The 25,381-nt window shown below is 48.0% G+C and overlaps 1 protein-coding gene across 1 annotated transcript in view; it reads left to right on the top strand.

Annotated features, from left to right (window-relative positions):
- Positions 1-4,186: 4,186 nt before the first annotated feature.
- Positions 4,187-25,381, top strand: part of utp20 (UTP20 small subunit processome component) — a 38,712-nt gene continuing 17,517 nt past the window's right edge. Inside the window, exons 1-29 of the mRNA XM_023952286.2 lie at positions 4,187-4,414; positions 6,110-6,190; positions 6,262-6,328; positions 6,409-6,541; positions 6,620-6,808; positions 11,609-11,690; positions 12,849-12,986; positions 13,063-13,218; positions 13,286-13,438; positions 13,519-13,653; positions 13,728-13,805; positions 13,880-14,058; positions 14,135-14,260; positions 14,946-15,034; positions 15,768-15,873; positions 15,949-16,099; positions 16,167-16,229; positions 16,306-16,473; positions 17,016-17,092; positions 17,228-17,307; positions 17,381-17,633; positions 17,715-17,879; positions 18,604-18,694; positions 18,849-18,934; positions 22,806-22,931; positions 24,333-24,499; positions 24,569-24,777; positions 24,847-24,990; positions 25,068-25,147. Coding sequence (XP_023808054.1) covers positions 4,364-4,414; positions 6,110-6,190; positions 6,262-6,328; positions 6,409-6,541; positions 6,620-6,808; positions 11,609-11,690; positions 12,849-12,986; positions 13,063-13,218; positions 13,286-13,438; positions 13,519-13,653; positions 13,728-13,805; positions 13,880-14,058; positions 14,135-14,260; positions 14,946-15,034; positions 15,768-15,873; positions 15,949-16,099; positions 16,167-16,229; positions 16,306-16,473; positions 17,016-17,092; positions 17,228-17,307; positions 17,381-17,633; positions 17,715-17,879; positions 18,604-18,694; positions 18,849-18,934; positions 22,806-22,931; positions 24,333-24,499; positions 24,569-24,777; positions 24,847-24,990; positions 25,068-25,147 — 3,623 coding nt within the window. The 5' untranslated portion in view covers positions 4,187-4,363. The remainder of the gene's footprint in view (positions 4,415-6,109; positions 6,191-6,261; positions 6,329-6,408; positions 6,542-6,619; positions 6,809-11,608; positions 11,691-12,848; positions 12,987-13,062; positions 13,219-13,285; positions 13,439-13,518; positions 13,654-13,727; positions 13,806-13,879; positions 14,059-14,134; positions 14,261-14,945; positions 15,035-15,767; positions 15,874-15,948; positions 16,100-16,166; positions 16,230-16,305; positions 16,474-17,015; positions 17,093-17,227; positions 17,308-17,380; positions 17,634-17,714; positions 17,880-18,603; positions 18,695-18,848; positions 18,935-22,805; positions 22,932-24,332; positions 24,500-24,568; positions 24,778-24,846; positions 24,991-25,067; positions 25,148-25,381) is intronic.

Genomic DNA, 25,381 nt, shown 5'->3' on the forward strand with positions numbered 1-25,381 from the left:
CCAAAATCCTGGAGACATCTATAGAGAAATAAACAGCTGTTAGTCAGTCGTTGTACCTGTCAGAATGACCGTTGTTGATCTGCTACATCTTTCCAACATCTTCTTGTTAATCCTAAAAAATGTTCATGATATTTTTGCTAAATGCAAGTTATTCAAGTTATAAATGGGCTCTTTGATAGTACCTTCAGTTTTACGTGTTTTTCAAAATAGTGAAGAGGACATGGGTTCCCTTCAAAGACCCACGATCCGTTGTAGGTGGAACAGGGTTGGCTTGTTTGCTCTGAACTTGAGCTCAGATGAGTGATCACATTTGCCAGACTAATGAGCTGCACGAAGACACACCAAACAACCACGAATCAAACACCTCTGCTCTGCCAATGGCAAGTTTATGTCTCCACAATTCTGTTCCAAACACTTTCAGAAGTCTAACCAGTGGGGGGGTTGAAGAGGTAGAGCAGTTGACCTCGCAAGTTCAGTTCCTGCCTTGTTTGCCCTTGTGTCGAAGTGTCCTTGAGCAAGACACTGAACCCCGCATTGCTCCTGGTTGTAGGTTGGCGACTGTGTAAATGTATGGGTGAATGGGACTGCGACTGTAAAGCGCTATACAAGAATCCTCTATTTACCAGTTTTAGCAACATATCAAAGTCTTTTTGAGACATTTTACACCCAACAAAGTTGAAGAACTCAGAACACAGCAATGTGTAATAGAAAATGCCCCAATTTGCACCAGTTTTTGAACCTTTCTTCGTACCCAGAATTACTGAACAGAACATGTGTGGCAGTGGTCCCAATCTCCGGGCCAGCCTCCTGCTGGTTTTCCAGAAATCCTGACTAATCTGCTGCTGATTACCTGGATCAGGTGTATTTAGCCAATAAGGAGGTTCTATGGCAAATGGCTTGGTTGGAAAACATGTTGGACACCGACCCTCGAGGCCTGGATTCTGACAATCCTGATCTATGGCGCCACCAGCTGGTTTCTAAAAGAAACCTAAACTAGGAGGGGCATGTTGACCCAAGTTTGCTCCGCCCATCTAAACACCATGCTAAAAGCGGCATATGAGGTGAGACACAGAAAAGTAAAAAGATTGTTGAAGCCACCGACCTCCCAATCAAAAAAGGTAAAACCCTTCATAAAATACAAATTTGGGCTCTGATAAAATCCAATTGGAAGATTTTTTTACCAAGTTTTTAAAGAGTTGAAATAAGCCTCCAAGAACGCGGCTGTGCCTTTGTTTACTTTGGGTGTAAAATCAGTCATTTAACTTCAGAGTCAGTGGGGAAGTTGTTCCTTTCTGGAACCAGCCTCTTGTGGTCATTTAGAGAACTACAGGCTACTCCTAAATTAGCATTCTAGAACGGAAAGTGAAGTATTGGATAAAAAAACAGCTATGAATCATGTCCAAAAACAGTTTTTGAAAAAACTGTTCTTTTTTGTGTTATACCTTATTAATTAAAATAACTATATTTTATCTAATATTAAAAAAAATATTTGATTGTTTTTAAATTACTACTCAAGACTCCCAGCTAGTGCATATATTTGAAATGTGGACAACCAGAGTCTCTAAGATGTTTTGGATTTTACATAAAATTTGAAGTTTTGTTTTAACCTTTAAACTGTTTGAGTTTGTTTTTTATCATATGTTCTTGAAGAATTGAAAAAGAATGGAAAGTTTCAATAATAGATTAACTAAACTTTATTTTAAATAAGCAGTGAGAGATTTCTTCCCTTTTGTTTCCTTCCAGTTCTTGTACGTTTTGTATTTTCTTGGTGAATGGGATTGGACCATTCCAAGAGAACAGGTGACATCAACACACTAAACCAGTTTTTGTTTTTTGCAGTGATGTTTTTGGGCTTTTTCTTTTTCTTTTTTAGAATCCCTATAGAAATGTTCAGCTTTTACCGTTCGGCTGCTTCTAACATGGAGAAGAAAACCAGCAGCCCTGCAGCCACCAACACACTACGATGTCAATTCTGAGAAAAAATAGTTTCCAGGAATTTCAAAATGTTTAGTCATCCGGTGACAAATGTATCAGTAAAATAACGGTTTACTCAGTCACCTTCCTAAATGGTAAAAGTGTATTTGACTGGGTTCTTATCAGCCTTTCAAACACACATTGCAGTGTGTAACCCAAAGTATTAAATATTGTGATATTTGGGGGGGTTAAAGCTCAACTATGTTTCTAAAATTGATTTGAGTTCAGAATAAAAATTGATTCAGGCTTCTTGATGGTGAGGTGGTCCACTCCATCACAACTGATGCCAAGGTTCTGGTATCTTTATTTAGTGACCCCAAAGACTGGATGATACCTGGAAGTGACTGGTAGAGGGAAATATTTTTGCTTTTGTTTTAAAGACCCACAATTTTTCCATATTTGCACACTAGAGCAACTAGAGCCTGGTCCTCGGACTCACTGTCCCCTGGCCTTGTCTGGGGCCTCTGCTGGTCACTGGTGCCCACCTTCCCGGTTTGTCCTCGGTGGGGCTGGTGGGTAGGTTACACAGGTGTCCACTGCGGGCTGACCATGTGTGGTCCTGGCCTGTCTCTGGGGGTGGGGACTCAGGACTCCCAGAACTTAATGTCAGTGGTGCGCCCTGTGAGGTCAGTCTTCTATGTAAGAATATACTTCAAACCTCTACATTGTTGTGTGCAGACTATTTGTTGGTGTGCTGATTTGTGTCTGTGACAACTAAGTCATGCAATTTACTTATGACACTCTTATGCTATGACTCCCCCACCCACTCTATCTCCCCCATCTTAACCCCTTACACCCTCATCTCTACCATCCCACTCTCTCTCTACCTGTTTTCCATCCCAACAAGGAATGCAAATAAACATAGTACTTGTAACGTTTTGCCACAAAGACAAAAAGGGTTTATACAAATATAAACCTCGTGTGTCTGAAGATCCATAAACCCCCATTGAAACAGTAAAATCTGCCCAACACAAGAGGCCTTCAGCTTCTGGACAGGACAAGTTAAAATGAATAAATAAACAAATAAACAAATAAATAAAGACCCACTCCCATGAAAATGGACAGTGGGTTAATATGTATCTATGTATATGTGTGAAGAAAATGAAGCTTAAAATTGCATTTCTGACTATTTCTTTAATAAATTCCTTGTAAATCAGGACCAGACCCAAAAAGTGTTGTTTGAAAAAGCTTGCAGCTGAAAGATAGAAGCTACTCCGGCAAACCACATGCTGCCAACTCTGCTCCATTCTGATGCATGCACTTGGAAAATAGATTGAACTGTGTCTTTGTTTTCCTTGTTTGAGCTGGAATCTGGATCTAAACCGTATGGCTGGATAGCTTCAACATTGCTCGCCATTTTTGTTTCACTGGTAATGTTAGGTGTAAACAAATGGGTGAGGGGAATGGGAGCGGGGTTGCTCCGACCGACCCAGGGGTGTACTGGTATTGCATTGGCATATATTACTGGACACAGCGGGGTGTGAACATGTCTTAACTTTGGCTACAGCAACATGAAGCCAGTTCAGTCACCATTTGGAGCGATTGGTCCGAGTAGGTATGAATACCGATTCTAGGGCAACTACTGTCACCAATTATGAGGAAGCTTGTTTGAAACCCTTTTACTAAAACAGAGGAGTATCTGTCAATCAAACGGTCGAGGTGGGGGCCAGCGAGCACCAGAGGCTTTTACTGAGGCATCTGATTGGTCAGTTTATAACTTGTGATTAAAAAAAGATATAATGAAAAAAAAAAACAGAACCAGCAAGAAGTTGTTGAGAAAAAGGTACCAGAGTAAGAATGGTTATTTTGACGAATTTAATGACTGAGTTAGGCTGGTATTTCCTATTTGGAAGGCGAGGGGGAGGGGTCGCTCAGTCCAGTTCTCATACACAGTTAATATGTAAAACTAAGACAAAACCGGAAGTCATTTTTTAAATTCTTTTTTTGTTTTACTTTTTTTTAACTTCAGTCGAAATATTAAAAAAAGATAAAAGTAAATGAATAATTGTAGCAGAAAAACAAAACACCGGAACCGAATAAACGTTTCGTTTTCTTTTTTTCTTTTAGTATTTATTATTTAACTGTATATTTGTATTTTTTATTTGTTATTTTAGAATAAACTAAGTTTTTGTAATGAAAAAAAATGGACGGAATTCGCCGGAAGCTCAAAGCCAAACCGGAAGTTGATCACCGATGTGCCTCTTGCGCTGCTATAGTCTTTCGCGTGTTCACCACGCGGATTCCATCTCCCGGCATGCTTTGCTCCAGCATGGTTGCCCCCTGAAGTCGGCGTGTGTGTAAACATTTGTATTTTTCCGGTAAAGAAAGCGGCGGTTTTCATGACACATTTTCGGAGGAGAACTACGGTTGAATCAAACACGAGGCGAAGATGAAAATCAAATCCAAGTCTTCGTACCACAAATCTGAGAACACCTTCAGGGTAAGAATCCAGAAACCGAGCCGAGCCGGGCGAAGTAAAGACCCACTCCGAGCAAAACTGTGTTTGTGGCTTGAAGGAGGACATCTATCAGTAATCTATCAGTACCATCAAGCTTCAGATCGCTTTTCTTACTCTCTGTATTTCTTTGAATCAAGAGCAAACGCTAATGGCGCGAAAGATGGTATTTGTGACGTAGAAACTACAAGCTTCCTGTTCCGCACCATTCTGATGCATCCACATGTAGACGACTAGACCCATGAACGTTGGAAAGGAGATTTTGGCTCCTTGGAGGGAACCGAATCTTCTGGATCTGTTTACAGAGTCTCAAAAATATTTATTCACTTGTTGAACCCAACCCAACCCCCCCCCCCCCCCCCCCCCCCCCCGGAATTTTTTTGTTCTATCCTGGAAATAATCCCAGGCAGGATGGTGGTTGGTCTGAGGTATGGATCAGAATAATTCAGATTTCACACCAACAGTTGAGTTTCAATTGTTTTGGAAATATCAATGATAGCTTCATGTGACACGTGTGGACGAGACGTTAAAGTCTGATCTGGATTTATTGTAAATATTCTGAGTATTTGTTCTGTATATGAAGAGTGTGTTTGTGTTCTTTAAATGGTGTTAATGCAGCAGCTAAACCAGGAGTCTGCGACCTCTACAACCATCAAGTCAGTTTCTTACTGATAAATCAGAGTCGGAGCCGCAAAATCTCACCAAAGCGTTTAGAAAAATACACTTTATTTATGCGTTTGTGGCCATGAAGCCGTTTATTTTTAACACATAACTTTAAATATTTACAAGAACTAAATGATAAAAGTATTTTATTTTTAATTTCTTTTCCTCCGTACAAATCCCCCTTCAAAATAAAATTCCATCAAAACTTGTTGATTCTGCAGATTTTCTTTCAGTTGTCAATCATTGTGATGCAGTTCTGTGATTGAGGATCGTTGCTTGTGAGCAGAAGCTACAGACTGCAGTGCTGACATGAGCTTTAACCTCACTCAGATGATACAGTTCTGACCGTTCATGCAGTCGTTACCATCTGAGTGATGCAGCACATCTGGATCATCAGGGATGACTGCACTCGCTGCCACTTCACTTGGGTTCTCCTTTCCTGCGTAAACTATGCCTGATGCTGCGTTGGTGTCGGACACGCAGCGCACGTTCTTGAACGCTCTGTCAGCGTGAGGTCTTCACTCTGGACAAGGAGGGAACGGCGGATTCATTTTTCTTGTTCCTTTTCAGTCGGAAGAGCCTTGGTGTGAACCGTGTAAATGTAGTGAATCTCGCTCCAGGCTTTTTCTTTCTCAGCCCTATTGGGATAAATGAAAAAGTGGGCGTCGTCTTATTCCGGCCGCACACGAACGGCGATGATCAACTTCTCCTTCATGATCAATTTTCAAACGGTTGTGACTTCTGTGAATTAAAGGGGACGGCGTCCATCCTGGTTGAACAGAACCTGACCTGGTTTAGTTTACAGCAGGCGTGCTATGGCGGCGTGTTTTGTACACTGAGTTTTGAGCGCGGAGGCCTCGCTTTTCATGGGAAGTTGTCACTTGAACTTGCATTTCTGAGAACGTGAAAAAAAAAACAACATTAAACCTTGACCTGCTAGAAAACAAAGAAACATGATATAAAGTGTTCACTCTGTTTGAAGTTACCTCATCCTCTCTCTCTTGTTTTTTTTTTCAGTTTCTCACTTTTGCTGAAAGACTCGCCCAGGTCAACATCGACGTCATCCATCGTATCGACCGAACCGGATCGTACTCAGAGGTTTGTTCGGACATTAATTCCCCTCTTTGGTTCAGGAATGTCCCCGTTTCCATTGTTTTCTGTCGTTACAGGAAGTAGAAACCTACTTTTCGGAAGGGCTGACGAAATGGAGAGACCTCAACCTGTCGGAGCATTTCAGTACGTATCCATCATCGCCCGCCGCCGGTTTCCCTCTGCGATGGAGGTTTGAGGAGTCCTGTTGCCGTCTCTCTGTGCAGCTGCCTTCCTGAAAGAAGTGTCCAACAAGAGCCAGTCCTTCAACCTGCTGGTTTTCCACCAGAAGTCCGTCGTGGAGAGCCTGAAGACTCACCTGGCGGTCAGAAACAGTTTGGCGTTCCAGCCCCTGCTGGAGTGAGTGAGCGTGCAGCGCCTGCTTTTCCCCACAGCTAGGGTTAGGGTTACCGTTTCAGTCTCCCGCCTTTTCCCCAGCCTGGTGGTGCAGCTGGCCAGAGACCTGCAGACGGACTTCTACCCGCATTTCCCAGAGTTCTTCACTCTCATCACCGGTCTCCTGGAAACCAAAGACACAGAGCTGCTGGAGTGGGCCTTCACCTGCCTGTCCTACCTGTACAAGTACCTGTGGAGGCTCATGGTGAAGGACATGACCAACCTCTACAGGTGAGGCGGAGCCTGCATTTGTTAGTGGAATCGGAGGAGGAAGATGGTCTTTTGTTTTCAAGATGTTTTATTCACATATTGATGAACAAATCCAGTTGAGAGATACAGTTTACCATTTTTACAAAATCAACATACTTGTATAGAAAATACAATTTCAGAGAGTGTCCCCTGTGTAGGACCTGTGTAGGACCTGTGTAGGACCTTTGTGGGACTTGTGTAGGACTTGTGTAGGACCTTTGTGAGACTTGTGTAGGACCTGTGTAGGACCTTTGTGAGACTTGTGTAGGACTTGTGTAGGACCTTTGTGGGACCTTTGTGGGACCTGTGTAGGACTTGTGTAGGACCTGTGTAGGACCTGTGTAGGACCTGTGTAGGACCTTTGTGGGATTTGTGTAGGTCCTGTGTAGGACCTGTGTAGGTCCTGTGTAGGACCTTTGTGGGACTTGTGTAGGACCTGTGTAGGACCTTTGTGAGACTTGTGTAGGACCCGTGTAGGACCTTTGTGAGACTTGTGCAGGACCTGTGTAGGACCTTTGTGAGACTTGTGTAGGACCCGTGTAGGACCTTTGTGAGACTTGTGCAGGACCTGTGTAGGACCTTTGTGGGACTTGTGTAGGACTTGTGTAGGACCTTTGTGAGACTTGTGTAGGACCCGTGTAGGACCTTTGTGAGACTTGTGTAGGACCCGTGTAGGACCTTTGTGAGACTTGTGTAGGACTTGTGTAGGACCTGTGTAGGACCTTTGTGGGACTTGTGTAGGACCTTTGTGAGACTTGTGTAGGACCTGTGTAGGACCTTTGTGAGACTTGTGTAGGACCTGTGTAGGACCTTTGTGAGACTTGTGTAGGACTTGTGTAGGACCTGTGTAGGACCTTTGTGGGACTTGTGTGGGACCTTTGTGGGACCTGTGTAGGACTTGTGTAGGACCTGTGTAGGACCTTTGTAGGACCTGTGTAGGACCTGTGTAGGACCTGTGTAGGACCTTTGTGGGATTTGTGTAGGTCCTGTGTAGGACCTGTGTAGGTCCTGTGTAGGACCTTTGTGGGACTTGTGTAGGACCTGTGTAGGACCTTTGTGAGACTTGTGTAGGACCTGTGTAGGACCTTTGTGGGACTTGTGTAGGACCTTTGTGGGACTTGTGTAGGACCTGTGTAGGACCTTTGTGAGACTTGTGTAGGACCTGTGTAGGACCTGTGTAGGACCTGTGTAGGACTTGTGTAGGACCTTTGTGGGACTTGTGTAGGACTTGTGTAGGACCTGTGTAGGACTTGTGTAGGACCTGTGTGGGACCTTTGTGGGACCTTTGTGGGACCTGTGTAGGACTTGTGTAGGACTTGTGTAGGACTTGTGTAGGACCTGTGTAGGACCTGTGTAGGACCTGTGTAGGACCTTTGTAGGACCTGTGTAGGACCTGTGTAGGACCTGTGTAGGACCTTTGTGGGATTTGTGTAGGTCCTGTGTAGGACCTGTGTAGGTCCTGTGTAGGACCTTTGTGGGACTTGTGTAGGACTTGTGTAGGACTTGTGTAGGACCTGTGTAGGTCCTGTGAAGGACCTTTGTGGGACTTGTGTAGGACTTGTGTAGGACCTGTGTAGGACCTGTGTAGGACCTTTGTGGGACTTGTGTAGGACCTGTGTAGGACTTGTGTAGGACCTGTGTAGGACTTGTGTAGGACCTGTGTAGGACTTGTGTAGGACTTGTGTAGGACCTGTGTAGGACCTGTGTAGGACCTTTGTAGGACTTGTGTAGGACCTGTGTAGGACCTGTGTAGGACCTGTGTAGGACTTGTGTAGGACCTGTGTAGGACCTTTGTAGGACTTGTGTAGGACCTGTGTAGGACCTGTGTAGGTCCTGTGTAGGACCTTTGTGGGACTTGTGTAGGACCTTTGTGAGACTTGTGTAGGACCTGTGTAGGACCTTTGTGGGACTTGTGTAGGACCTGTGTAGGACCTTTGTGAGACTTGTGTAGGACTTGTGTAGGACCTGTGTAGGACCTGTGTAGGACCTTTGTGGGACTTGTGTAGGACCTGTGTAGGACCTGTGTAGGACCTGTGTAGGACCTTTGTGGGACTTGTGTGGGACCTTTGTGGGACCTGTGTAGGACTTGTGTAGGACCTGTGTAGGACCTTTGTGGGATTTGTGTAGGTCCTGTGTAGGACCTGTGTAGGTCCTGTGTAGGACCTTTGTGGGACTTGTGTAGGACTTGTGTAGGACTTGTGTAGGACCTGTGTAGGTCCTGTGTAGGACCTTTGTGGGACTTGTGTAGGACTTGTGTAGGACCTGTGTAGGACTTGTGTAGGACCTGTGTAGGACCTGTGTAGGACCTGTGTGGGACCTGTGTAGGACCTGTGTAGGACCTGTGTAGGACTTGTGTAGGACTTGTGTAGGACCTGTGTAGGACCTTTGTAGGACTTGTGTAGGACCTGTGTAGGACCTGTGTAGGACTTGTGTAGGACCTGTGTAGGACTTGTGTAGGACCTGTGTAGGACTTGTATAGGACCTGTGTAGGACCTGTGTAGGACTTGTGTAGGACCTGTGTAGGACCTGTGTAGGACCTGTGTAGGACCTTTGTGGGACTTGTGTAGGTCCTGTGTAGGACCTTTGTGAGACTTGTGTAGGACTTGTGTAGGACCTGTGTAGGACCTTTGTGGGACTTGTGTAGGACCTTTGTGAGACTTGTGTAGGACCTGTGTAGGACCTTTGTGAGACTTGTGTAGGACCTTTGTGAGACTTGTGTAGGACCTGTGTAGGACCTTTGTGGGACTTGTGTGGGACCTTTGTGGGACCTGTGTAGGACCTGTGTAGGACCTGTGTAGGACCTGTGTAGGTCCTTTGTAGGACCTGTGTAGGACCTGTGTAGGACCTGTGTAGGACCTTTGTGGGATTTGTGTAGGTCCTGTGTAGGACCTGTGTAGGTCCTGTGTAGGACCTTTGTGGGACTTGTGTAGGACCTGTGTAGGACCTTTGTGAGACTTGTGTAGGACCTGTGTAGGACCTTTGTGAGACTTGTGTAGGACCTGTGTAGGACCTTTGTGGGACTTGTGTAGGACCTTTGTGGGACTTGTGTAGGACCTGTGTAGGACCTTTGTGAGACTTGTGTAGGACCTGTGTAGGACCTGTGTAGGACCTGTGTAGGACTTGTGTAGGACCTGTGTAGGACTTGTGTAGGACCTTTGTGGGACTTGTGTAGGACTTGTGTAGGACCTGTGTAGGACTTGTGTAGGACCTGTGTGGGACCTGTGTGGGACCTTTGTGGGACCTGTGTAGGACTTGTGTAGGACTTGTGTAGGACCTGTGTAGGACCTGTGTAGGACCTGTGTAGGTCCTGTGTAGGACCTGTGTAGGACCTGTGTAGGACCTTTGTGGGACTTGTGTAGGACTTGTGTAGGACCTGTGTAGGACCTGTGTAGGACCTGTGTAGGACCTGTGTAGGACCTGTGTAGGACCTTTGTGGGACTTGTGTAGGACCTGTGTAGGACCTTTGTGGGACTTGTGTGGGACCTTTGTGGGACCTGTGTAGGACTTGTGTAGGACCTGTGTAGGACCTTTGTGGGATTTGTGTAGGTCCTGTGTAGGACCTGTGTAGGTCCTGTGTAGGACCTTTGTGGGACTTGTGTAGGACTTGTGTAGGACTTGTGTAGGACCTGTGTAGGTCCTGTGTAGGACCTTTGTGGGACTTGTGTAGGACTTGTGTAGGACCTGTGTAGGACTTGTGTAGGACCTGTGTAGGACCTGTGTAGGACCTGTGTAGGACCTGTGTAGGACTTGTGTAGGACCTGTGTAGGACCTGTGTAGGACCTGTGTAGGACCTGTGTAGGACTTGTGTAGGACCTGTGTAGGACTTGTGTAGGACCTGTGTAGGACTTGTATAGGACCTGTGTAGGACCTGTGTAGGACTTGTGTAGGACCTGTGTAGGACCTGTGTAGGACCTGTGTAGGACCTTTGTGGGACTTGTGTAGGTCCTGTGTAGGACCTTTGTGGGACTTGTGTAGGACTTGTGTAGGACTTGTGTAGGACCTGTGTAGGACCTGTGTAGGCGTGCACAGCAGGTAGACCGTCGAACCTTGTCAGAGGCCTGTTCCCAAAAATCAACATTCAATGTTAACCCCAGCTCCCTCTCCCGGTCCTTCTTTATCTTGGTGCTTGATAGACAACATAATGGAAGAATGAAACCATATATTTTTGAATTTAAACCCTTCATGCTGGGACAGTGTGAAAGCAGAGCCTACCAAGGTTGATTTTGTGGAACTAAACTAAAATCAAAGTACAAATCTGAAAATAGGGAAACAGATGAGTACCAGGGAGATTATGATTAGGGGCCAGACTGGTAAAACTTGCCAAAACACCATCTTCATAGAGATCCTTAAATTGTTTAATGCCTTTATCTTCCCATACATGGCTCTAATAAAGATGGAGGGAATCGGTGGTTATTGCTCAAAGGACCCAAAGGTGAAGCTGCCACAAATTTCAAACGCTGTCAGAACTGAAACCAAACCCTAAGTGTATTGAGGACCACTTGGTGTATAATGAACATTTGGTGGGTAAGGGGGAATAGAGCAGAGCGGGTATGGAGGTCCCGGTGCATGATGGTAATTCCAGTTTACACCATGGAGAGTGGGGAGACTTTAACCAATAACAGCTTTTGGATATGAGCAGCTCAGTAATAGGCCTGCAAATGAGGCAATGCCAGACCTGCACTAAGCCTTTGCAATAGTGTTTTACAATCCTCGGATGTTTTCCACCCCAAATGAAGGAGGATGATATTCTGACAGAAGTTCCCTTTTTCTCTTTATCCACAGTTTGTACAGCACACTGCTGGCGCACAAGAAGGAGCACATCCGCAACTTTGCCGCTGAGAGCTTCTCCTTTTTGATGAGAAAGGTGCTGCTCTGCTTTATGTTAGATTTCCTCACAGCTGGAGGTCATGTCTTTATTATTCTCTGCCTTTCATCTGCATTCTTTCAGCTTGGAAAGCTAAGAGAAAGAAATTCTATTTTGGATTCAAGTTTTGTTAAATTAAAAACTTACTTTTATCAGCTATCTTGCTGTCTTGGTGTTTGTTTTACCATTCTTTCTTTCTGTACTTTTCTTCTTTTTCTCCGACATCCGTTTAGCTAACCTACGCTAACCTATACTAACCCAAGCTAACCTATACTAACCCAAGCTAACCTACGCTACCCCAAGCGAACCTATACTAACCCAAGCTAACCTATGCTAACCTACGCTACCCCAAGCTAACCTATACTAACTCAAGCTAACCTATACTAACTCAAGCTAACTTATGGTAACCCAAGCTAACCTGGGCTAACCTACGCTACCCCAAGCTAACCTACACTAACTCAAGCTAACCTATGGTAACCCAAGCTAACCTATGCTAACCTACGCTACCCCAAGCTAACCTACACTAACTCAAGCTAACCTACGCTAACCCAAGCAAACCTACGCTAACCCAAGCTAACCTATACTAACTCAAGCTAACCTATGCTAACCTACGTTACCCCACGCTAACCTATACTAACTCAAGCTAACCCACGCTAACCTATGCTTACCTACGCTAACCCAAGCTAACCTTTGCTAACCCAAGCTAATTATTGTCCATAAAAATTAGCTTTGTCCATGTGAGCATTGTAGGGATGTAAATGTGTTTTTTTTTTTTGAGTGATGATATTTCTTTTATTTTTCCTGTTTGCTTTTATTGGCCAAAAGTTTTTTTTATTAGTATAATTCAGTGTTTTCAGCATCTTTGAACTACTGTATGCTAGCTTGACTGCTGCAGAGCTTGAATTACCTTTCTTTGTAGAATTTTTATTGTTTGCAGAATATAATTTGTAGATTTTTTTTTAATGCCTGGCTTAAACTTCCACTTTGATACCTAGAATTTACATTTCAGTCCAATTAAGAGGCCAAGATTGAAATGAGCTGCATTTGCATCTAATAAACATTTAGGAAGTCAGAAAATTGCCACTTTCCCTTTCTGTGGACCTACTAAATGATGGGAAATTGCCTGTTTTGGGTGCTGAGTCGGTGTTCTCCCTGCAGGTCCCAGATCTGGACGCCTTGCTGACTCACATGTTCTCCGATCTGGAGCAGCACCCGGAAAAGGTGGAGGGGACGGGCCAGCTGCTGTTCGAGATGTGCAAAGGCGTCTGCCACATGTTCCACTCCTGCGCTGCCACCGTGAGCTGTGCATGCACGACTTTGCTGCAGCTTTGACAGACCGTGCAGACGTTAACGCCGTCTTTCGCCGTCCCAGGCCCTCCCCGCGGTTCTGCGGAAGCTGGGCCCCATAACCAGCCCCGGGGCCCCCCTGCCGTTGGATGCCGTGCGGGATGCTGTAGATCACATGGCTCAGGCCGCTGCCGGTCACGTTCACAGAGAGCACTTCCTGGTTTTGTGGGAATCCCTGCAGGTAACTCCGAAAGCCTCATTCCCCGTTTTCCCGGGAACGTCCGTCTATCTCTGCGCTCTCCCTGCAGACCAGTGTGGAGGACGTCTCTGCCGTTCTGGAGGCGAAGCCAGAGGACACCAAGCTGGCGATGGAGCAACTGGAGAGGCTGCTGTTTGTTCTTCACACCCTGGTGTCCCACAAGGGCGGCGCCAAAGTCACACAGCCGGAGTCGGTCTGCCAGGTGGGGGAAGGCCTCAGGTTTGTCCGCCTGCGTCTGAAGCAGGGCGCCGTTCAGCTCGCTGCCTCTCACTGAATCTGCAGATGGTGCTGCGGCTGATCCAGAGCGCCTCCTTGGGGACCTCCTGCTCCCGTCTCCTCCTGCAGATCACCTCCTCGCTGCTGCTGGGGGAGAACGTGACCCTGCAGCCGGGGGTCGTAGCAGAGATGATCCAGAAGGTGGGAGGGTTTTTATCTCACAGACAGACCACACGCTCCGCATGGTGAAGGTCTTTCACCGTCCTCTTCCTCAGGTGTTCAGCAGCTCCGTGGGGCAGGATTTGATCTTGGAGTTCACCAAAGAGATGCTGACCATGAACCAGTTTGAACAGGTGTGTTCTCGCCGCGGCGGCGGTGGTCGCTGTTTCTTTCGGCCTCATGCTAACAGACGTCCCGGTCCCCGCAGCTCTTCCTCCCTAGTCTGCTGCGTTACACGGCTGCTCTGTTCGGCCACGGCGACGCCCCGTCTCGCCATGGCGGTCTGGAGGCGCTGGTCCATCTGATCCTCACCAAAGCCCCGCCCCCGACGGATGGCGCCCTGGCTTTTGAAACGTACCCGCTCCTCTTCAGCGTAGCAACCACAGAGTGAGTTTTGGATCCTGCCAGTCTAACAGGAAAAGGTTTTCTCCACGGACTCATTTGGGTTTTTCGTCCTCTGAAGAGCGCCCCCTGGGGAGCAGCTGAGCGTACCGCAGCAGGTGCTGGCGCTGATCCCAGAGGAGCAGAGCGGCGCCACATCCGACCTGTCGCTGCCTTGGGCCGCACTGGTGTTGCTGCCTCACCTCAGGTGACTCAATGAAATGATCTGTGATCTGACCATTGGGTGCCATATTAAACATGGTCTCAGACTGACTTGGACCAAACGCCACTTACATGGACACCTGGCTCCAACATGGTGGCGTCCTTATTGAAAATAATCAGTGACCGGATCGGCTCCATATTGTGGAGCTGGGAGTCGGCCAAGTGTCTGAGTGACATCACACTCAGTCCATCCAGTTCTCATGTACAGTCGATGGATGAGCCGTAAAAGGTTTAAAATTGAGTATTTACAATTTCTACAGAGATCAAATCTTCGTTAAGGTCAGTTTTTAAAACAAAAATTTGATTTTTGTGCTTGTGATTCACTGATAGGTCAGCAGTATGGGAGTGGGTGTGGTTAGTGTCCAAGATCCTGACCAATGACTGTATATAAGAACTGGACAGAGGGAGTGTGACCATACCTGTAATAAATGGTTTCCTACCTGTCCCGAGTAAATTAAGTCGATTTAGTCGCCATTTTTTCGTGGTACGTATGCCGCCATGTTGGAACCAGACATCGGGAGTAAGCAGTGATTGGTCTGAGTCGGTGTTAGTTTCTATGGCAACCATTCTCACCAATCAGGAGTGAGCCTTTTTGGAAGGCCACACCCCTACCACCGCCCTCTCAGGTGTTTGTATGATCTGAACGGGTTGTTCTTCTGTCGTTTCTCCAGACCTCTACCTGCAGCTCAGGTGGTTCCAGCTGTGGCCGCTTTCCTGAACCGCCTACTGGATCAGATCCAAGCAGACGGACTGGGAAAAGGTTTCAACCTCTTTTTATCATATACATAGTTAAAAATCTGTGTTTACCGTCACTGACCAGCAAATCATTTCATGTTCATGTTTAATGACTTAATAGAACTAGACGTAGATTTCTTCAGACTTTTTTTTTGCTCCAACCTGTTATTGTCACAGATACATGATGATTATTAATAGTAATAATTGTGTAATAATGACAAAATAAAAGTGTTTATTTTTGATATGAGGAAGACGTGACCGGCTGACGATCTGAATCTAGGAAACATTTTTTATTTCTTTCATTTTTTCTCTTCCTTTCTTCCCTTTCAAATTAAAAGAGTGGAAATGTACAAATTGAGTTTATATCTTATTAATCATCCCTCAGTTCCAAGTAACTTATCCCATAAAAAGAAACATATAAACGGAACTTTAAGACCCGTTTGCCTAAAAAGACCTAAAACCTTAAACATTATTCGTTTTTCAGAATAAATGCACGTAGAAATAATGAACTAAAACAAGAAATAAGCGAACAGGAAATGTATCTGCAGGATTCAAATAAAAACATTTTAAAATGAGGGATTGTTGGCAGAAGACGTTTTCTTCTTGTTGTGTTTAGTTGAGTTTTAGAGTTGAACCATAAATAAATCTTCTGGTTTTCTTCCCGTTAAACTCTTGTGGCGTTCATAAATCCTGGTTTGGTGCAGTGAAGTGTGCGATTGGGTGAGACTGACTCCCCCGCTGTCTGCCTCCCCCCTCAGCTGGTCTGTTTGTGGCCCGGCAGGCTCTGAGCTGCCTCCTGTCTCTAGATGGCTCCGCCCACATCCTGTCCTTGCTCCGCGCGGACGCCGTCAACTCGGTCTTGCGGTGAGTTTTTTTTTTTTTGGGAGAGTCGTCGTCTTTTATTTTGTAGGGAACGCTGAAGTCTGCCGCTCCTTCCAGGAAGTTCCCATCGGACGCGTCTGCGCTGCTTCTGGGAGACCTCTATTACACTCGCCTCTCGCTTTGCGGCGTCTCCGAGCATCTATCCCACAATGCACTGCTGGAGCTCTACCAGCTGCTGCACGCCAACTTCTCCTCCAATGTTTCAAAGGTTGGTGTCTCAAAAACAAACCCAAGTGCTCGGCGTTTTGGTGGTAATCGAGTTTCTCCCGGCTCAGATCCGCCTGCTGACTTTGAGGATCTTCTGTCAGTTTGAGGCGGAGCTTCCTGCACAGGTGGAGGTACGAGCTCGCCCGGAGGCTCTCGTCCATCTTAGTTCAGGATTTGGTCTTAGTTCTGCTCGTCTCCTCCACCCAGGGAGAGGAGAGCGCGGAGGTGCAGCCGGTGTTTGCCGTCTGCATGCAGGCAGAGCTGGTTCCGGCTTCGGTGCAGGACTACAGAGACAAGCTGCTGCACCTGCGCAAGCTGAGGCACGACCTGGTGCAGCGCAGCCTGCCCAACGGGCCGCCGGGCACCTTCCAGCAGGTACGGCCCCCGCCTCTGACAGTTTACCAGAAAAAAGGAGACATGCAAACGTCTGATTTCTTTCCTCATTTTGTTTCTAATAGTTTAGGTTTACAGATGATAAAAATTACAGGCCTCTCACGTTTTTAAGAGGGAGAACTTCAACAATTGGTGTATGACTGAATACTTTTTTATGAGTAATTCCACACAAAATGTAGTATCATGAATAACTGAAGTTTATATACTTTGGTACAGAAAATCTACAAACTTTAATATAGATGTAAAAAAAAAGACTGGAGACGGTTTTTGGGTTTTATTTTTGTTCATAAGAGTTTTGCACAGATTTGACTTTTTCATTTCATTAGAATTGAACCTTTAAAAGAATATATTTTGAGTTATTTTGTTCATGTGCTCACTACTTTGTTGTAGTTTGTTCTATGAAACAAGAAATGTAAGAAAATAAAAACAGTGTGACCATGTTAAACACTGACTTCCTGTTTGTGCTTCTCTGACGTCAGCAAAGCATTCTGGGTATGAAAATGGTTTTCTTTGTCCGTCTGCAGGTTCCTCTGCGGTATCTCATCGCTATGCTTTTCGTTAACTTCCGGCCGCTTTGGGACGCGGTCATTGAACTCATCGTGTGAGTCCAGCTGTTTTCAGAACTTAAATAAATCAGCAGGTTTTTGGGTTTTGAGTCTCCAGAATCACAGTTTAGTGTCTGAATTTGTGGTGGTTGAGGACTTTCCTGTAAATGAGTTTCCTCCGGCGCTGACAGGAGCCATGCTCGGGGGATGGGCAGCAAAGACTTCTGGGAAATCTTCCATGAACATCTGGAGATGGTTGCAGGCCTGGCAGGTAAGGAGGTCCACGGCGGCGGTGCCGGACGAGGTCGCCGACGCTCTTCATCGGAAACGTGCTGATGTTACAGAGAAGGAGCTGAGGGACGAGGAGGAGGAGGAGGAGGAAGATGAGAGGGGAAGGGAGGGGCCCGGCTGTGATGTCATCGAAAGCGGGGAGGTGGGGGTGCTGTTTCTGGAGCAGCTGAAGCTGAACTCCGACCCCTACGACCGGACGGACTTCCCCAACTTCCGCGGCCTCCTGTGGCGAGCCATGGCTCAGTTCCCCGACCGGGTGGAGGCGCGCAGCCGCGAGCTGAGCCCCCTGCTGCTCCGATTCATCAGGTGGGACATCCGTCCGTCGCTTCTGGAGGGGAATCCATCATCTGTGAGGTTCACGCCAAGATCTCGTCTTTTCTGCTCCAGGAACGAGTTCTATCCCGCCGACCTGCTGGTGGCGCCCACGCAGGACCTGAGGAAACTGCAGGACGCTGCCGTGGAGGAGTCGGACAAGGAGGAGGAGCTTGAAGAGGAGGTGGAGGAGGAGACCAAACGTCCCAGAAAGGCTCTTCCAAGAAGAGCTGCTGCGAAGTAAGACATGGAGTCATAATGATGCTGATTTATGCATCAAAATGCTTCCAAAAGCAAAATCCAGTGGATCTTTATTTTCAAATTTTCAGTTAAAGTACAGAGATCGCTGTTTCACGCCCTCCCCCCGTCCCCGTCCCCCCCTCCCGACACACCCTCACTGGCTCTCCCCCTCTACTCCCACAACCCTGGTCAGAGCTGGACATACCAATAAAAAACGCCCACTTTTTTCAACATGGCGGCTTTTCTTTTGGTTTTATCTCCATAGCAACATTAGCATTTTTTCCCTGCTCGTCCCCCCAGGAGAAAATGTGCCAGCAACGGGGGAGGGGGGCACGTTTGCGAGCTCGCCATGCGAACGCTGTTCTAAGCTTCCTAATGATGTTGGAGGAGTTTCACCGACTGAAATTCTTAGTTTATATTTGTACCTGTTACTAAAAGAGATGGCAGCCTCTTTCCAGGGTTAAAGGTCAAGGAAACTTCAGTTTTGGGTCGGAGACTTAGGCTGATGACGTTTTTTTTTACCCGCCTATTGTGCAAAAATGGGAAAACTGGCAAATTTCACTGGGTCTAAAATTCCTTTTCACTGAGTACTAAGTACAAGTCAGAGTTTTTTTAATCTCAGATGCTTGTGTTCTAAAAACATGGATGTATAGAAAAGCGCAGAATGAACAGATGTCGGTGAGTCTTCGTATTTTCATGTCTTGTTTTCTTCTTCCGTCCACAGACAGCTGATTACCCACCTGAAGGTGTTTGCTAAGTTCACCAACCCCAGAGCTCTGTACCTAGAGTCCAGCCTGAGCGACCTCTACCACCAGGTCCTCCACCTTAACACCACTTCCACCTTAAATGAAGGAGCTTTTCGTTCTCCGACATTGTCGATTTAACTCCTCCCACCCGTTAGCGAGATGTTGAGGGAAGAGGAGTCACTGAAAAACCTTCACTCATAGAAAATCTTTTGTCTGTTTTCAGCTGCTCTGCCATCAGGACCAGCAGATCCAGCGTGCAGCTCTGGAGTGTTTGTTCACATACAAAGACCCAAACGTCCTTCCATACAAGTAAGAGAAGAGCTGCTGTTCACCCGCTGGGAGAGAGTGACGGCCGGTTAGTGACGGCGGGTCAGTGACGGCGGGTTAGTGACGGCGGGTTAGTGACGGCTGGTTAGTGACGACTGGTTACTGACGGCCGGTTAGTGACGGCGGGTTAGTGACGGCGGGTTAGTGACGGCGGGTTAGTGACGGCTGGTTAGTGACGGCTGGTTAGTGACGGCTGGTTACTGACGGCCGGTTAGTGACGGCCGGTTAGTGACGGCGGGTTAGTGACGGCTGGTTAGTGACGGCGGGTTAATGACGGCTGGTTAGTGATGGCTGGTTACTGACGGCCGGTTAGTGACGGCCAGTTACTGACGGCGGGTTAGTGACGGCGGGTTAGTGACGGCGGGTTAGTGACGGCGGGTTAGTGACGGCTGGTTAGTGACGGCCGGTTAGTGACGGCCGGTTACTGACGGCCGGTTACTGACGGCCGGTTACTGACGGCCGGTTAGTGACGGCGGGTTAGTGACGGCCGGTTAGTGACGGCCGGTTAGTGACGGCGGGTCAGTGACGGCCGGTTAGTGACGGACGGTTAGTGACGGACGGTTAGTGACGGCTGGTTAGTGACGGCGGGTTAGTGACGACTGGTTACTGACGGCCGGTTAGTGACGGCTAGTTACTGACGGCGGGTTAGTGACGGCGGGTTAGTGACGGCGGGTTAGTGACGGCGGGTTAGTGACGGCGGGTTAGTGACGGCTGGTTAGTGACGGCTGGTTAGTGACGGCCGGTTACTGAAGGCCGGTTAGTGACGGCGGGTTAGTGACGGCGGGTTAGTGACGGCTGGTTACTGACGGCCGGTTACTGACGGCTGGGTAGTGATGGCTGGTTACTGACGGCCGGTTAGTGACGGCCGGTTAGTGACGGCGGGTTAGTGACGGCGGGTTAATGCCGGCTGGTTAGTGACGGCTGGTTACTGACGGCCGGTTAGTGACGGCCGGTTAGTGACGGCCGGTTAGTGACGGCCGGTTAGTGACGGCCGGTTAGTGACGGCCGGTTAGTGACGGCCGGTTAGTGGCGGCGGGTTAGTGACGGCTGGTTGGTGACGGCTGGTTGGTGACGGCTGGTTGGTGACGGCTGGTTAGTGACGGCTGGTTAGCGACGGCCGGTTACTGACGGCCGGTTAGTGACGGCCGGTTAGTGACGGCGGGTTAGTGACGGCGGGTTAGTGACGGCCGGTTAGTGACGGCCGGTTAGTGACGGCGGGTTAGTGACGGCGGGTTAGTGACGGCGGGTTAGTGACGGCGGGTTAGTGACGGCGGGTTAGTGACGGCGGGTTAGTGACGGCGGGTTAGTGACGGCTGGTTAGTGACGGCTGGTTAGTGACGGCCGGTTAGTGACGGCCGGTTAGTGACGGCGGGTTAGTGACGGGTTAGTGACGGCCGGTTAGTGACGGCGGGTTAGTGACGGCGGGTTAGTGACGGCGGGTTAGTGACGGCGGGTTAGTGACGGCGGGTTAGTGACGGCGGGTTAGTGACGGCGGGTTAGTGACGGCTGGTTAGTGACGGCTGGTTAGTGACGGCCGGTTAGTGACGGCGGGTTAGTGACGGCTGGTTAGTGACGGCTGGTTAGTGACGGCCGGTTACTGACGGCCGGTTAGTGACGGCCGGTTAGTGACGGCCGGTTAGTGACGGCGGGTTACTGACGGCTGGTTACTGACGGCTGGTTACTGACGGCCGGTTAGTGACGGCCGGTTAGTGACGGCCGGTTAGTGACGGCCGGTTACTGACGGCGGGTTAGTGACGGCGGGTTACTGACGGCGGGTTACTGACGGCCGGGTAGTGACGGCCGGTTACTGACGACCGGTTAGTGACGGCCGGTTAGTGACGGCCGGTTAGTGACGGCCGGTTAGTGACGGCCGGTTAGTGACGGCGGGTTAGTGACGGCGGGTTAGTGACGGCGGGTTAGTGACGGCGGGTTAGTGACGGCGGGTTAGTGACGGCGGGTTAGTGACGGCTGGTTAGTGACGGCTGGTTAGTGACGGCCGGTTAGTGACGGCGGGTTAGTGACGGCTGGTTAGTGACGGCTGGTTAGTGACGGCTGGTTACTGACGGCCGGTTAGTGACGGCCGGTTAGTGACGGCGGGTTAGTGACGGCGGGTTAGTGACGGCTGGTTAGTGACGGCTGGTTACTGACGGCTGGTTACTGACGGCCGGTTACTGACGGCGGGTTACTGACGGCGGGTTAGTGACGGCGGGTTAGTGACGGCCGGTTACTGACGGCCGGTTACTGACGGCCGGTTAGTGACGGCGGGTTAGTGACGGCTGGTTAGTGACGGCTGGTTACTGACGGCTGGTTACTGACGGCTGGTTACTGACGGCCGGTTACTGACGGCGGGTTAGTGACGGCTGGTTACTGACGGCCGGTTACTGACGGCCGGTTACTGACGGCTGGGTAGTGATGGCTGGTTACTGACGGCCGGTTAGTGACGGCTGGTTAGTGACGGCTGGTTAGCGACGGCTGGTTACTGACGGCCGGTTAGTGACGGCGGGTTAGTGACGGCGGGTTAGTGACGGCCGGTTAGTGACGGCCGGTTACTGACGGCGGGTTAGTGACGGCTGGTTAGGGACGGCGGGTTAGTGACGGCCGGTTAGTGACGGCGGGTTAATGACGGCAGGTAAGTGGCGGCGGGTTAGTGACAAACAAAACACTGATAGTGATTAAAATCACTTAAATCAATAATATCTATAAGTTTAAATTTAAGTACCAGTAAAATTCCGCATTCAGAACTCCCACCTTCACGCGTCACTGTAAGTCTACCACTTGCACAGTGACGACCTACAAAATGCAGTCATTGGACGAACCTCAAAAGTTGAACGGGGTTGCAATTTGACCATGGAGGAGAAATGAATAGTTGTGGTTTGTGTCCGGTGGGAATTAAACGACACCAACTCTATCATATATCATAATAGATCAGAAAAAAAGCCTAGAGCTAGATTCACCAGATTCCCGTTGGCGGGCGTCTCTGGTCTCTCACCCCTTCAAATACACACCCCTACAGGGCCCTCTAGTGGCTGTTGCCATTCAGTTAAAACATTTGGTTAATAAATACTAAGTATATACCCCACCCCCCCACCAAACTCTTCAAAAACTGTGACTGATACTCCAGAAAATACCAAATTAGCATAAATGGAGCTGAAAATCCGTTTTTCTAAAGACTTGGGATGGTTGGAAGGAGGGTTCTGTCCAAACTCCCACCATAAATGGCCACATTCGTCCTTTCTTTCATACGGGTCAGTCGTGCCCTGAAGCTGTAAAGCAGCCCCAAACCATGATGTTCCCACCTCCGTGCTTCACAGTGGGTGTGGTGTTCTTGGGATGTAACTTCCATCTTGGCCTCATTTCATCACATGACATTTTCCCAGTCCTCCTCTGGATCCTCTCGATGGCCTCTGGAGAGCGTTAGATGGACCTGGACATGTGCTGTTTTAGCAGGGGGGGGCCTTTGGGGCACTGCAGGATTTGGACAATGTGGTGTGTTACTATGGTAACCATTGTCTATGTAGTTCTGCGCCTGTTCCTCTGCGTTCCTAAGGGTTTTTGCAGATCTTTCATGAAGCTCCAGGATCTCGTCATCAGGCTAGAAGGATACAAATGGAGGGTTTGTCGTTTTCACAACAGTGCGGATTCTTTCTGATATTCATTTATTCCTCATGATTCCAATTACCCAGCATTCCACCAAGCTGCAGACAGCAGGACAGTCCTGCGTGATGAGTGGACATTTAACTAAATGTCCTTTCACATCTACAATTGTGGGACCCAAAAACGCCAAACAGCAGAGTTTTATGGAGCAGAAGGTGATGAATGCCTGTTTGAGGGTCTCTCTGGGTGGTTTGTTCAGGGAGAATCTGGAGCGGCTGCTGGACGACAAACACTTCAAAGAGGAGATCGTGCACTTCAACATCTCTGAGGAGACCGGAGTGGTGGAAGCTCCTCACAGAGGCAAGCTGATCCCGGTGCTGATGAGGTAAGAGAGGCAAACACAGTGGGGGGGTGCGGGTGGGGGCGCAGACGGTCATGCTGGTTTTTGTTTTGACTCAAGTCGATTTATTGGGTTAAATGATCATGTTTTAGTAGTTTTAAATGTGCAATTATCGCTGATAATATTAAATACATATACTTTAAGGGTTTGAACAAACTTTATTTTAATGAAAACAAAGGTTTTGAAATGTAATAAAAGGTCCTGAACTGATGCTCGAGGCTCAATCCCTGAATCTGTAGATCTTCTCCTCAAAGACGGACTTCAGTTTCCTCCGTTCCATCCGTGAGAAACAGGAAGTCATGGATTCCTACTGAACTTTAACAACAGCCACTGATGCTCAAATATTAAGAACAAATAAAAAGGAAAGTAAAAAAAACAACACAAGTAATTCAACACTAAACAAGTTCTAGTTTAACTTATTAACCCTTCATGAACAGAAAGTGGAAATTGTTCTTGTATTTTAACTTTTTATGACTTTAGGTGAGATAAAATAAAAACAAATGCTCTTTTGAAACGTAATAAAGAGTATTGGATGTTTGAAAACCTGTTCCTGGGAACTCAAACTATACAAGTGTTAAATAAAACATTCAGAACTAAATCAATTATCTCCTGAGGTGATTCCAAAAAGTTCTATTGGTTTTTATAATTGTGCAACAGTAAAAATCCTCCAAAAACATAAAAAAAGCTCTGTTGTTTTCTTGTTTTCAGCACAACTTCATGTCAGATCTGAAGTGAAAGACATGAAATATCATATAGAATATAGGGAGGACAAGGAACATGAATGTCTAGAATGTTGAAGCTTTACATTATTAGCTTAAGCTGAGGGAACTGAAGGAAGCATCAACCTGACGTCACTCAGGAATCTCTCCTGTGGCAGAGCCTGCAGCCAAACAGACTATTGTGAGGATAAAAACCGTTAGACATTGAACACATTTAGTCCTTGTGCTATTGTGTGGGGTCCAGATGACCCACTACCAAGGTTAATGTGCTTTCGAGGCACTTTACCGTTGGGACTGGGGTCATCTAGACCCACTAGACAGTGCTCTGAACCTTTTTTCTTCAATGATTTGTGATCTTCACTGGTGTCCATGGATTACATGAAATCTTTCCACCTTTATCCACCGTTGTCATGGTAGGGAGAACACCTCAATGGAAGGGGGGGTCATCTGGACCCCATAGGATAGCACAAGGGGTTATTTAAATTCAGTAGGGTTTACATCTCGTGGCTGCAGGTGAGGAAGACGACAGGTGAAGCCCTGCAGGCCGCACATTTCTGCTTGATGCTGCTGAACCACCTGGAATCACCTGACGACCCTTTTTGTCTGAAGTGACGTCAGAATCTTTGCAGTTTTAGAAAATCCGCTCAGGTTCTTTTCCGGTCCACAGGATCCTGTTTGGCCGCCTTCGCAGTAAAGCTGGCAGCAGATTCCAGGGGAAGTCCAGCGCCGGCGTCCGCTCCTCCATCATCCTGCGCTTCCTGGCGGGTTGTCAGGCCGAGGAGCTGGGAATGTTCGTGGACCTGCTTCTAGAGCCCGTCCAGCATCACAGCCGAGGTTGTTGGTGGATCTGCTGCAGGATCGAGCCGACGCTCCGACATTTGTCTGAACCCTCGTCTTCCTCAGGTTCCTGTTTGGAGGCAGTCCAGAGAGCGGCGTCGGACGCGGACCCGGCCGCGGTGCTGCCTCTGGGCCGCCAGCACAGCCTGCTGAACGTCCTGGACGTGGTGATCCACAAACTGGGCCACCTGATCCACGCGCACCTCCCCAAAGTGCTGCAGGTCCTGCTGTGCGTCACGGCCTCCGTGTCCGCCGTCCTGGACAACAGGGAGCAGGTAACCTGTCCCAGCGCTTTGCTGCTCCAAACGTGCGTTTTGGGAAAAGTAACCCCTCCTTCCTGACAGCTGCGCCCCGGATGCATCAGTCCTCTGAAGAACCTGAGGAGGCTGGGGGTCCTGAAGATTCAGGACTTCTTCGATGGCTTTGATTCCTACGACTTCAGTTCAGTGGAGATCGATGCGGTCTTCCAGGCGGTGGTCTGGCCTCAGGTGTGCTACAGTCTTTTGTTTTGATCTGTCTCAAGCAAATAGCAAGCTGCCATGATGTCACTTCCTGTGCGCTGCAGGTGTGTCGTCTCCCCACTGAGAGTCCGTACTCCCCCACACCTCTGCTGAAACTCGTCCACGTTTGGTGCAAAAATGCCAGGTCAGTTTTTCTCAGTGCTGCCGATATGACCCTCATCCTGGACGACAAGCCCGGTTGTTTTGGTCGTTCTTCTTTCTCACGGCACCTTCAAGCAAAAGCTCCGCCCCCTGTCACATCCCACCCCAAGGGAGGGAGAAAATAGGTAACATAAAGAAAATAAAGTTAAGCCGGTTAAAGGCTGTCAGTGCAGCCATCTATTTGAATGACAGCTGCAAAGCTGAAAGAAGGTAACTT

Source organism: Oryzias latipes, chromosome 23, assembly GCF_053564925.1.
Source record: "Oryzias latipes strain Hd-rR chromosome 23, Olatipes_Hd-rR_3.1".
NCBI classification, from domain to species: domain Eukaryota; kingdom Metazoa; phylum Chordata; class Actinopteri; order Beloniformes; family Adrianichthyidae; genus Oryzias; species Oryzias latipes.